Source organism: Phragmites australis, chromosome 2 (assembly GCF_958298935.1).
Source record: "Phragmites australis chromosome 2, lpPhrAust1.1, whole genome shotgun sequence".
Lineage (NCBI taxonomy): Eukaryota > Viridiplantae > Streptophyta > Magnoliopsida > Poales > Poaceae > Phragmites > Phragmites australis.
The window spans coordinates 51601083-51614258 of NC_084922.1; the positions used below are offsets into that span (position 1 = coordinate 51601083).

The window sequence follows — 13176 nt, forward strand, 5'->3', positions numbered from 1 at the left end:
TACAGATCCTAACGGATTGAGCCAGCAACCTCATCACACGAACTTCTAGTCCGCACACTCACTCATCAAGACACACGCACCAGAGTCTAATCAAACGTGACCATGCATTCGCATATCCATGACCGTAAACACGGCTATTTGAATAGGTCTACACTCTGCAAATGTTGTACAACTTTACTTACATGATATGCTCAGCCTCCAACTGTTGCAAGTAGATGAGCGAATCATAACGAGTTCCCATACCCATCGAGCATGTTGCCACGCAGTAACCACTAATGGGGATTTACTTACCAAGGGCCTAAAGCTCCAGCCTCCTTTGGAAAATGGCTCAAATCCAGCCAATTCAATGTCACCAGCCGACTTTGATTTCCGCAAGTCTTTTCCTGGCTCCCGTTGCACTACAACCTCCAAGGTGGGTACCGAGCTCAGCTAATGAGGTGTGAGATCAAGTCGTGCCCATTCAGAACGTGTGGTTGCACGGAGTGGCTAAGTATGATGGTGTAAGATTCGGTGCTTATACGGCCGGGGTAGGCATTTTTCATTGGCACTGAGTATCACCTCAAGCCCCCCCAACGTAACGTATGAGATAGTCTCCAACTTTCATAGGACTAACCCGCTTACTCCTGTCAAAACAGTTTTCACCCATTTTACACATCTCTCACTATATCTCACACGACATCAAAGATTTCATAACCATCACAGAATTCACAACCACCATATGAGTTAACATTAAGAAGATTCTCAATAAATTGAAAACAAATAGATGAGTTAATTGCATCGCTTACTATCACGAGGAAAACTTGTTGCTAAAGAAGAACAACTTTGTAATTATCTGTGAATTACATTTTAATTCCACTTAGCGTATGTATGTACAGATCCGGGATAGATCAATAAATGAACATCTAGTAGTGACAAAAAAAAATGCATGATTTTTCTTATTCAGATAGTGAAAAGAACATGTTTTAACTGAATTGTGCTTTATTATGGCATATTTTTGCATCTGCTGTCCAACAGACCATGGTGTGAATTAGAGGTGACAAAATTTTACTACAATATTTTTAGAACCTATTTCAGATGAATGGTCACTATCTCACTCTTTGTTACTCAGCAATCAGCATCACAATGATGGCCTAAGTTTGGCAGTGATCTCTACTCATGTATAAATCGTGAATCATATGAGGAGAATGCTTGTTATCGAATAATAACTGTATTCATGTCCCTAAAGTTCACAATGCAGACTACATATATCAAAAGGCAGCATCACTTCAGCTGAACAGGCAAATAAAAGCACTCACAGCAGCAGTACCAGCAACTAGGCATTTATTTCTGCTGACTACACAATTACAGAACAAGAAGCACGTGTAGCATCAAAAACAGTATAGTAATAAAGACAATAGACAACTAACCCATTTCAAAGGGCCTGGCCCTTTTTCGTTTGTCTGGTGAATTTCCAGATCAGGAAAGATTGCTGGATGCAATATTGAAGATAATAGTGCAGCAATTGGCGCTACTCGGCGTTTGTTGCACCTAAGGTGCAAGATCCAGGAGGATTTTACTTTTACTAACTGCATCATCATCCGGGCTAATCGAGATGAAACATCAATGCCCACTGAATTACAACTATAATCAAAACAAGCAAAAGCTAAAATTTTAAAAGGAAAAAACATCAATCATTAGATTTTCAGGCTACCGTCTAGTGTTAGCAGCTGTATTTTGAGGAACAAATAGTTACACAGAAGAGAAACGGCACCAGTGAATAGCACCTCATAACTGATGCCTAAAGAGGTAATATTCATGGAGCCCATATTCAAGTGTAACAGCCCCAAAACATATCTCACAGATCTCAGTATGGATAAGACAGAATTTTCACCTGCATTTTCAAGGCTGCAAAAATTAAGAAAAAATAACTGAGTTGAGAGGAAAAAAATGCATCTCAGAATAGAGAGTAAATTGAAGTATTAACAGCTAAGCAAAACAAGAAAAGATATATTCCAAAATGCCAACACAGCACCAATTTGCATTAGAAAATATCAATTGAATGCAAACCAATCATTTAGATTATTACTTTTGGTCACCTTTAACTGACCTGATATTGACTTCATATATAAAAAATTGAACAATATAGGTATTGACTCAACATTGTAAAACTATAAATTTTTAGTCACACTAGGAAAACAACGCGAATAAGTTATAACTATACGAGTCTCCCTCAAGTAGACAGGTAACGAAGTAGTAAAATGTGATTGGATGCCATCTCAGGCAACACTCTAACGATTTGGCTTATCTGTTACAGTATTAATATACATATGAGAAACTACTCTGCTTACCTTTCGATAACATCAAGAAAAATGCATCGGAGGGTTGAATTTGAAAATAAAGAATCCAGTCTCTTCAGCTGAGATTCACTACAGCAGCAAGAAACGGATAGTAGGGAGTCTACACAAAACCACTAAATCAAAATCAATAATTAGGAGCCATCCAAATAGGCTTATTTATTTACAGAAGTTGAGCGATGCACATTGGTGACACTAAAAAAGCAATATGTTATTCTTACCTTCCAATTCATCACAACATCTTGTCTGCTTCGTGTCAGAATTCCATATGTAAGGAGATAGTTGATGTTGTCAAGGAAAGTGGTGACCAAGATATCCAATGAAAATTTCCTGACTCGATTAGTTTGCTTCACTTCCACAAGATCCAGAAACTGAGAATTGTGAGCAGTAGATAGAGTTGCTAGAACATAGGCTAGAGCTTCATAAGCTGCCAAGTGAAGTTCAGCTCCAGTCTTATACAGGAAAAAAGAGAGTTAAGCTGTCAAAATATTTTTAAAAGCAGCATACCTCGGTGGCATTAGTAGAGTATTGTATAGCTTTCCAACAGAAGTCCCATAGGAAAGAAAATGTTGAAGAAAGAGAATCGCAGGAGCTGTAATGGCTACACCATGAGGCAATAGATACACCTCATGACCAAATCCGTGAATAATGAAATGGAAATTTGTCAAACCTAGGCAATTAAATGATGAGATGCACTTCAAGATGAAGGTAAAGTGAACATAACACTACATTTAAGACTTGAATTATTACCTGATGGAAGCCTTTTGATATGCATTCTTGCAGCTGCAAGCATGAGCGCTCATATTTGCATGTTACTGAAACTATGCCACTTTCATCACTTTTGTCCTCATCTTGTGCATTCTCACCATCTCCCTTCGTCTGTTCTTGTGCTATCTCTTGCAACAATTCCTGAAAAGATATGTATAGCATATCAGCTACAGCAATTAAACAGAAGCAAAAAAAAACTTCTCCTTGATGAATACTCTACCAGTATTAACTGAGAGCAAGGCGTGATGTTGCTACAAGAACAGAACAAGAAAAGTAGAGTGCGGATAACTATTACATTTAGCACAACAATCAATTGCAGGAAAGACAAGCAAATACATGCTTCATGTGCCAAGTTTAGCAAACATACAAAATCTTTATCAACTAGATCGGAGAAGACGGTTCTTGGGTAAATATAAACACGCAAAGTTTAGCAAAACTTGAAATGCTCCTTGCCAAATAGATTGGTGCGGATAGCCCTCATGTAATGTATGCAACAAATATTACCTGAAAGAAAACTGAGAAACAAAAACTGAATCACTGACCCGTAACACTTTCCATTTTGGTGCCTCCTCCAAAACCTCCTCCAGTACAATGCCCACATCAGCATTAATCTTCCGAATACCGCCCTTGTCAGCAGTGGAATCCTCATTTTCTGCAGGAAAGAGAAAGAAGTCATATGTTACACTAAAATTCTTCAAGAAAAACATTTTTTTGGTGCAAACGAAGGGACTAAGAGCCGCTACCGGTTTCTTTTCCTTTCTTGGTACTGATGTGTGTCACTTTCCTCTTCTTTGCTGGTGTGTCCTTGTTATCTGTGCTAACCTTTGTACAATCTGCTCTTACAATCTGGTAAACACGCCTTTTTGCGAGCTCAAAAATTTTGTGGCTTGAGTCAGCAAGTATCCAAACTGATCGAACACCTTCCAATACTCTCAGTGTGTCCAGGCACTTCAAGTATGTCACGGCGTCGTACCTACGGATTGGCTAAAGAGTGTAAAGAGGGTGCCTGATTTTCAATTAATTTTGTAGAGCACTAGAACTCGTGTGATTATTTCTTATCAGTCAGCACAAACATGAAATAAGCTTGCGTAGTGTCCTGAGGTCGGCGACGAGCTGCTTTGTCTTCTTGCCGAGCGTGTGCCAAATGGGGTCGAGCTGCCTCCTGAAGAGGCCCTTTTCGACGGTGGGGTCCTCGACGTCCACCTTGTTGGTGCGCCTGAGCTCCTTGAGGCAGGCGTCCATGGCGGCGAGGACGGCAGCCTGGATGCCGGGGAGGATGTGGCGGTGGCGTAGGAGACGGGCGACGAAGGAGGCGGGAGGTCGGCGGCGAGGGCGCGGGGGAGAGGAAGTGAGCGGCGCCGGAGGCATAGAGGGAGGAACGCTGCTGGGCTGGGAGGTCGGGGGGCACGTCGTGGAGCTGGAGGCCGAGGTCCGTTGACTCCAGACGGCAACAAACATCGCCAATACCATCCCTCTCAAATAAAAATAAAAAATTGAAAAAGAAAACAGCAGCATCGGCGTTCTGCAATGCTAGGAGGACTGCAAGTATGTGCCAAACAAATACGTATAATCATCGGCTTCCTTGTTCCTTTGGTTTTCTTCCTTTCTTTCTTTACACAGTAATCGTTTCCTCTTGGCCCTATTGCTACAACAACTCTCTAAATCTGGTCTAGTTCTCTCCTCTTGGCTCTCCCCCAAAAGAAAAATGGATACTGATGCAGCGATGCTACCATCCAAACCTCTCTCCTAGACAGCGCTTGCATTGGTGCTTCTCTTCACCTTGAAGTAGACAGGATCTCTCAGAACCTTCACGCTTACATTGCTCCACACGTCTGTGCTCGTCGGCAGCAGTGCCATCTCCTCAGCGATCACCATGTCCTCAGGCAGCACATACCCGAACACAGTGTACTTGTCTTTCCACTCCCCATGGTTTGCTAAGCTGATTAGGAACTCCGGCCCGGACCCAACCCATGCAACAGACCCTCTCTTCACCGATGGGCATGCTTCTCTAGCTATCTCCTTGAAGGGCACACCGTCAACTTCCAGCGTTCCTTGAAGCAATGCATACGGGGGACCAAATGCAGCCTAATTGTACAGAAAACATGAATCATCAGGAAACTGTTGTAAGCATCAGGCCAAATGTCATATAAGCCATACATTTTTTTCGTGGTCGCCTTTTGCGTCCCAGAAGTTCCCACGCCCTTCCACGCGATAAAATCTGCATCCAGCGCAGTTGCGCAATCCCAAAAGCTCAATGAAGTAGTCCACAGAACGCGGCGCACAACCAGGCAGCAACTGAATGCAAAACAAGTATATTAGAGAAAGGGAAACGAGTACTGTATTCATCAGTATATTAGCTCTGAAAATCACAATTACAGAATATTTCCAGTCAGCCAACCCTTTAAGCTGTATTTCTGTTAAAACATAAACAATAAAAATAGATTGATTTGTCCAGAGGGATCAGATTTAGTTCAAATCCAATGGGAATCATTAAGGTAGAAGTAGCTCTATCCTAGGACAGTATGTCAGGAAATTCAAATCTAACCTTCTTTAGTGAGCAGCCTGAGCTAACTACAGAACAATCGCTAATAACGGATGTTCATTTGGCATTACCTTGGTACAAAAATATTTCCGAAAGAAGCAAAATGGGGCCACAAATATGTACTTAGCTTTTACCTGAGCAAGTTAAATTGGTAAATCTACTACTTTCAGCCAGATGCCCAGACCATCCACGTCCCTCGCAATATAAGACAGTTCACGTAGCAAATAAAATTGTAGTTTTTACTTTCTGAAGAACCACATCTCATGTATTCTACTGTTATCATCAAAGTAAAAGCGATAACACCAAACAACATACTACAAACACTCTGATGAGCATGGAGAAACAACACAATTAGCACATACAACTTTACCGGATTAAATGATTAGAGGTAAAAGAGATTCTCCTTGAAATATATTGGCTAGTGGGGGTGGTTGTCACCCAGTCAACCAGTGTTCAATTCTCAGTTCTCACCTCCTACATACTAATGCTAGGGTGGACGTCTCTCCTTGTAGTCTAGTTATTCTTTTTATGATTAGAGGTAAAGAAACAAATGGGAATGCCACTTTAGAATATCTGGGTTGTCCTGGAATACCAATTTAGCATATTTGGATTGTTATGGAAGGAAAGTAGATAGCAAAACACCACTTTACCAGATTTGCTATGACACTATCTTCCTACACCTAATGACCTAAACATGATCCTGCAATACTTAAGCAGTATCAGAATATTCTTGTCCGGTTGTAGAGGCAAAGAACACTTACTTGAATATGAAGTGTCCCTAGACTTGTTTCAAGCCCCACAATTCCCTGCATTAAATAAATCCTTGTATTAAATCATGAGACTCGTGCCAGCAAACATCTTTGATAGATTGGTATATTTGCTTGATGAAAAATTGTCCCCCTTTTTTTCTCTCTCTTGAAGCATATGCCAACAAGCAAATACAACTTCAGCAAGCATAGCATATTACACAATACTATATCTACACTATACACCACACATTAAGCCAGGCCAACGAAAATCCTCAAGACATATTATGGACAGCCTTATGAATAGTTTTTTTTTTAAAAAAAAAAAAAATCACACTTGAAGAAGTTTGACATGATCTAATATTTCAAAACAGGAGAACTAAAACACATGTCCTGGGAACTCAAAGATCCTCAAACATTAGAATTAAATAACTGGAAGATAGATTGCATGAAACCAACCTCTCCTTTTCCAAAAACTAGACCAGAAGTCCACATGACATCCTCCCCCCTTGCAATAACAGCAGGAGTCATCACATCCGTCTGTTTCTTCAGCCAGCACTGAGTTACAGGTGAAAGAAATGAGCTAATCGCTCAAAAAGAGAAATTAGCTGCTGCGTTTGCTCAAAATAAAATGCGGCGGAGTAATAGTAGCAACCATGACTACACCGGCTCCTGTAATAACCTAATGAGTGGAATTTTCAAATCTTGTTAGAAGGGGAGGGGGTGTTGAAGGAGCCAGGGTGAAACTGGAAGCACGCAAGAAATTGACATTTCTAATACTGAATCATTGATCTTGAAAAAGAAGGCAACTTCGCTAATCGGTCCCTCTTGCCAAACTAAGATAAGAATAAATCTAGGGAAATGATTAAATCTTCTGATAAAAGGAATCGGATTTAGGGAGGAGTGGAGACAACAAGAAGAACATGATGAGAGGGGGGGGGGGGTGTGGTAAGACGGACGGACCTCCCCGAACCTGTCCTTGCATCTGCGCTCGTCTCGGCAGAAGACCCACGAGTCGCAGCGGCAGGCCCCGTCCTCGGGGTGGGGGCACATGGCCTTGCAGGAGGCACAGCAGGCGGCGGCAGAGGGCAGGCGGTGGTCGGAGCCCCACTTGACCGCCGGGCCCCAGAGTTCGAGCCCCTGGATGCCCCTGCAGCAGTCAGCCTCTGCCAGCACCATAGAGGACGCCGCGGGGGGCGTTTCCGACGCGGCGGAGGGAAAGGAGAGATAGGCAAGGGCTGCGGCGATGGCGACGGCGATGAGAACAATGAGGAAAAGGAGGCGACCGCGGCGTCGGGCGTCGGATGGGCGGCGAGTGAGAGGGATAGTGGGAGGAGGCGTCATTGCTGCGATTGCCCCGGGAGTCAGGTGAGGGAACCAAACCACGAGGTTGAGGCTGAAGTTATCGCCTCCGCCTCCTCGAGGCGTCGGTTGAGGCGTTGACGCTTGATAGCCCAGCCCTCGATGCCCTGTGATTTCTCTAGGGAAAACAAAAAAACTATCCAGTAGAATAACTATGTTCCTCGTAATATAATAAGTGTAATTTTAGACGTTTGACACCATCTTCAAAATACAACTCTGATTATTATTTTTTATAATATGATAATAAATATATATTATTATAAAAATACAATTTTTTTACAAATCTCCCGTGTAATTCTGAACTATCTAAATTCAATATAAAAAATAATTTATAGCTAAAATTTAAAATAATTAACTGCATGTAACTAAAATAATATTTATTTTAGAGCGAAGGGAGTTCCTGCTACCCTTGAAAATTTTCAAGTCAACAAGAGATTAACATCCAATCGAATTAGCCTTTTAGCCTGTTCTAAAATTCACTCAGATAGACTTCTAACTGACCCTACAATTCTAAGTAGAGTTTGAACTAGCTAATAAAGAATATATAATTAATAATTCAAATATTACTAGAAATATGGTATTATCCAATTATGGACTCTGTATCGTACACTGTCTAACTTTCATGAGATAGGTTCTAGAAACGAATTAGTTCTCCAAGGCCAAGATCTATTTGTATTTAGATATAATCTCCTAGTAAGGAGACAAGTGTTTCGGATATCCCGGGAGATACACATTAAGTTGACTATGCTCAAGATTCCAAGTAGGATACGACCCTTCTCCGCTCGACTATATAATCCAGGGGTAGGACCAAGACAATTTAGGCTCAATTGAACACAAGCCAACTCAACTCGAGAGAATACAAGTCAATTCAAGCCTAGGCTCAAAGGTCTTGTCGAATAGCTTAGGGTTTAGATCTAGACACCGTACACTATAATTCTCTTCTCGAGTTAATACAAGGATAAAACAACACATAAGACGTTGGGTTATTATCCTTCGACACATCACGTGTCTCTTCCGATCTAACAGTCGATTGTGACGAGCAGGTGATCCTTATCCCATACAAATATTGCATTATCGTTTATACTAATCCTCGACACAGTCATATGTTTGAATTATTTTTGTTGTAGTGTCCTTCAAATTGAGATATGAAATTGATGAATAAGTTTCTTCCGTCTGAGAAAACATGTGGCTGAATTTGATTCTTATGCTTCTAATTTTTTTGGGACATAGTTGAAGATGTGATGGAGCAAGGTCAAAAAGAGTATATATGATTAATGAAATATTAATGTATATATCATCACACTAGCAATAATAAGCATCCTAACAAATGAACAACATGCCTTGATCATACATACATGCCATAACGAGATAGGCATACAATAGACGACTAAGATTCCAAACTGACAACACGACTTAATCAAACAAAAGTTTGAGATGATCGTGCAAAAGACATGCTTCTATCCATCCCGCATGCTCGCAAACACCTCAAGAGCACCTGAAAAAGATAGCAAGAGTGAGATTCAAAATCTCAGTAAGTGAATTATTTTAACAAGCAATTTAGCTCAAGTTGATTAAACATTCATCTTTAACAAAGATAAGACGATGAACATGCTGTCAATATCCAAAGAAAAAAATATAACTAAGTATGACAATACGACATCAACCACATACTATCATCCACTATTTATGACTCACCATAGCAGTATCATCCAAAACGGTATTAAAGACTTCCTTGCCATATAAGAATAACATCGATGCAATTAAAGTAAAGATATACATATAAATACAAATGTATTTATATATCATGCTCTTACTCACCCTTACCCTCTCCACGGACAACATACATGGTGTGCACCGTGCTCCTCCATAGGCAACATACAGCGTTATACTCGTACGATTGTGACCATAAGATGGTGACAAAAATCCCAATGCAAGATATCATGCTTATGATATGCTTCATATATACCAACAATATATCTTTCAAGATAAGCATAATACTCCAAGAATTACATACTATGATAAAGAACAACTACAAAGTGACGTATCTCGCTTCCTGCACTTCATAACTCAAGAATCAAGTAAACTTTAAAAAAGTAAATATTAAGACAACAAACTTATGCATAATCAAAGATATAGTCTCTGACATAGGTATATACTTCGTGCTTCGCATATGATAAATATGATACAGAACAACTAGAAAGCGACGTATCTCGTTTCCTGCATTTCATAACTCAAGAGTAAAGTAAACTTCATAAAAGTAAATATTAAAGCAACAAGCTCATGAATAATCAAAAACATAACTTCTGACATAGATATATACTTCATGTTTCGCATACGAAAAATATGAAGAACTGCAAGAAATAAGATATATTCTACTTTCTTTACCTCATAATCTAGGAAAAATATCAAATCTTCATAAGGCAGAAAGTAAGTAACACACTCATATTTAAGTTGATAAATTATTATTAAGTGCAGTAATTAAGAGATGAAGGTAATCAAATAACAAGTTAAAGCATAACCATATTATTATTAGGTTCGTTACGTATTCATCGAGTGTCTAAACAAAATGTTAGATAGCAAAACATAATTATTTTGATAAGATCTACGCATCCATGATCTCTGATCTTCCATCCGAGCAATGGATAAAAAGTCAAGATTTGCACTCCAACGTTTGAATTTGTACCTTTCGGGTATGAAAAAAGCACAAGCTTTGCTCACATCGTTATTACATCGATCCATGCAAGGGAATAGGCTGCTAGTGAGTAGCTGACGGACGCATGAGTGACATGATGCTGCATGCGAGTAGCGAGTAGGCTCACTAGCTGGATAGTCCATGTCCATGGATCCATAGATCGGTCAGTACTATAAAAACGGAATTCACTTGATGAGGTTTGTGATGGCCGTGGCGATGATGGCGATATTGACGGAGTCGGCGTTGCGCTGGGCAAGCGGCGGCCTTGGAGAAGGCGTCGTTGCATTGCTGCGTCAGCGAGACGGCCTCAGCGAGCCTCTGCTTGCCGGCGGCGTACGCTCGCTCGTTGAAGGCACAAAATGTACATGTGAGCATATGAAGCAATTTTAAGGACATGACTGTGATTGCCTATCAACCAAGCGAAGTCTGGACTACTTGCCATAAATTTAAAAAGAATGTCAATAGCTTCAGAGAATAGATTAAGCTATTAAATTTAATTACTCACGACATTTATAAAATAGTGCTTACAGTTTCATGTGTAGAGACTTAGAGAGCCAGAGATAATTTATTAGTCCTAGTTGTCTTGGATACTTGTCAGATTATGGTTTCATTCTCATATTTTTGTAATATTTTAAGTGGTTCAAAACCAATTACTGCTCTTTGCTGCAAGCCTTCAACTTGTTCATTACACTTAATTTCTTTGTCAATGACAGTGAAAAATGCTGTTTGGGACACGGCTAGCTAGCATGCATGCGCTGCTTTGTAATTGACCAAAATCCTTTGTTGTTGAAAAAACTACATCAATTAGCCTCTAAATATTTCCGACATGTTATTAAACTCTCCACCTGTAAGAAACAAAAACTCATTTTTCCTTTTCTCATTTCTAGTTTGACATAGGTTGAAGAACTGATACGGGAAGATTCTCGCACAAATCAATATACAAAGGTGATTAAGGGAGAATCAAAAGTTGTTTACGAGTGGCAAGGTACAAACATGGTTTCCTCTCCTGGATTTTGCTGAATGTTCATCATAAAAGCTGCTGCAACCTTTTTGGGTGAATGAGGTTATCCAAGGGTAAGATGCCTGTTGCTTATTTATTTACTAGCTGGATGTTGTTTTATCTCTGTCATTGCAGCTAGTGGCTCGCTTAGTGCAAAGATTATAAAGATGCAAGGTGCAAGAGGCAAGTCAAGCACTGGTGCCGGTGCCATAAAACTTGCCGAAGAACAGGGTGCTTGCGTGGGTGAGGTGAGGGAGCAGGGCTCAAGCGATTTAACACGCAAAGATAGAACTAAGGCTTGAGCTGAGCTCACATGTAATTAGGTTGACCTGTATGCCTATTCAGCGATGAGATTGTTTTCCGATTGTATGCGAAGGCGACGCACTGGTATTGTATAGGATTGCCTGGTACCGGCATGGGGGAATGCATGCTGTTGTGAGGAATCTGATATTTGGCCTCTGGTGAATTCTGTTGTTGCAGTAGGTGTCAAACTGCAGCCATCAAACTTCGAGAGAATTACCCAGTATTGCCATTCATATAAATATCTCGTTTGCTCCCTTTTTCCCCTCCCACCGATGTCGTCGCCATCTCCAGATCTCGTCACCATCTCCAGATCTTGTTGCCCTCTTGCCAACGGCGTCAGTCACCGGCGACCAGCGCCGCCGCGCCCACTTCCCTCGACCACCATGTTGACAACGAGATCCTTGACAGCTGAACCTGCCTCGACGACCAGCGCCGCCTGCCACGCCCCTTCCCTCGATGGCCGGACCTGCCTATACGGCCAATGAACCCACAGCCCTCGACGGTCGGACTTGCCTCAATGACCAGCGCTGCTCGCCACGCCCCTTCCCTCGACTGCTGTGACGACCAGCCCCGTGCAGCTCCGAATCATCGTCTCCAAAGTATGGATATTGAGAGAGAGAGAGAGAGAGAGAGAGAGAGATAGAGAGAGAGAGAGAGAGAGAGAGAGAGAGAGAGAGATAGAGAGAGAGAGAGAGAGCATATTTGTAATTTTTTTTGACAATGATTTCAGGGTGTATCGGACAACAGGTGCGTGATCTTTGTTCAGGGAGTGCCTACTGAATTTGTTTGTGTATGTGCAACTCAAGAACACCGAGGATTATCCAGGTTCAGACCCCCCTCAGAGTAATAGCCCTATATCCTATGTATTCTTTTTCTGTGGTCTCAATTAGTTATAGATGGTCTTCTAGCCCCTTTTCGGAGCCCTATCATCTCCTCCCTTTATAGCCCAGAGGGAAAGATCTTTAAAATTGGCCCCATCCAACTGACCCATCCCTATCTAGACAGTCAACAATAGACTATCATTACTGAACACGCACGCGCCGCGCCAGCTCCGGAGCGCTGCGAGGCCTGTCCCATCCATCAGCTCCTTCTGTACTTATTAGTCCGGGTTGCCCGGCCTGCTCCGTCACATCATCGGTTGCCCATGCGTGCCTGCCACACCCTTAGTGATGTTCGCCCCAGTCGCCTCGGCCGGTGGGATGCGCCTGGGAAAGGAAAACTACATGGACATTAGCATTAAATGAGAGTGGTTTGGTTTGGTTTAGACGAGTACCTGCCCCACGACCAGTAGGGACTGATTGCGGGAAATCCAGCAGGGGTCGGGAGTGTGGTCGTGCAATGTCGAGTGATCGCGCGATGGACCCTGTTTAGAGAAAAAAAAAACTAGTCCCACAAAAACCGGTCGTTGGCGTCTGTCCTGGCAGGGGACC

At 41.6% G+C, this 13176-nt stretch overlaps 2 protein-coding genes across 2 annotated transcripts; both read right to left on the reverse strand.

The window, feature by feature from the left end:
- Nucleotides 1-1393: 1393 nt before the first annotated feature.
- On the reverse strand, nucleotides 1394-4616 carry LOC133909713 (uncharacterized). Its single transcript, XM_062352261.1, has 7 exons — nucleotides 4171-4616; nucleotides 3845-4074; nucleotides 3644-3753; nucleotides 3084-3242; nucleotides 2555-2785; nucleotides 2328-2449; nucleotides 1394-1884 (listed from the first exon to the last, which is right to left on the reverse strand). Exons 1-7 carry the CDS (start codon nucleotides 4614-4616, stop codon nucleotides 1674-1676), a joined length of 1509 nt encoding a protein of 502 aa, XP_062208245.1. The 3' UTR covers nucleotides 1394-1673.
- Nucleotides 4617-4647: 31 nt separating this feature from the next.
- Nucleotides 4648-7828, reverse strand: LOC133909712 (uncharacterized). The gene is made up of 5 exons (XM_062352260.1): nucleotides 7353-7828; nucleotides 6849-6947; nucleotides 6405-6449; nucleotides 5259-5396; nucleotides 4648-5186 (listed from the first exon to the last, which is right to left on the reverse strand). The coding sequence occupies exons 1-5, from the start codon at nucleotides 7731-7733 to the stop codon at nucleotides 4848-4850; spliced, it is 1002 nt and encodes a 333-aa protein (XP_062208244.1). The 5' UTR covers nucleotides 7734-7828; the 3' UTR covers nucleotides 4648-4847.
- Between the last annotated feature and the right edge of the window lie 5348 nt (nucleotides 7829-13176).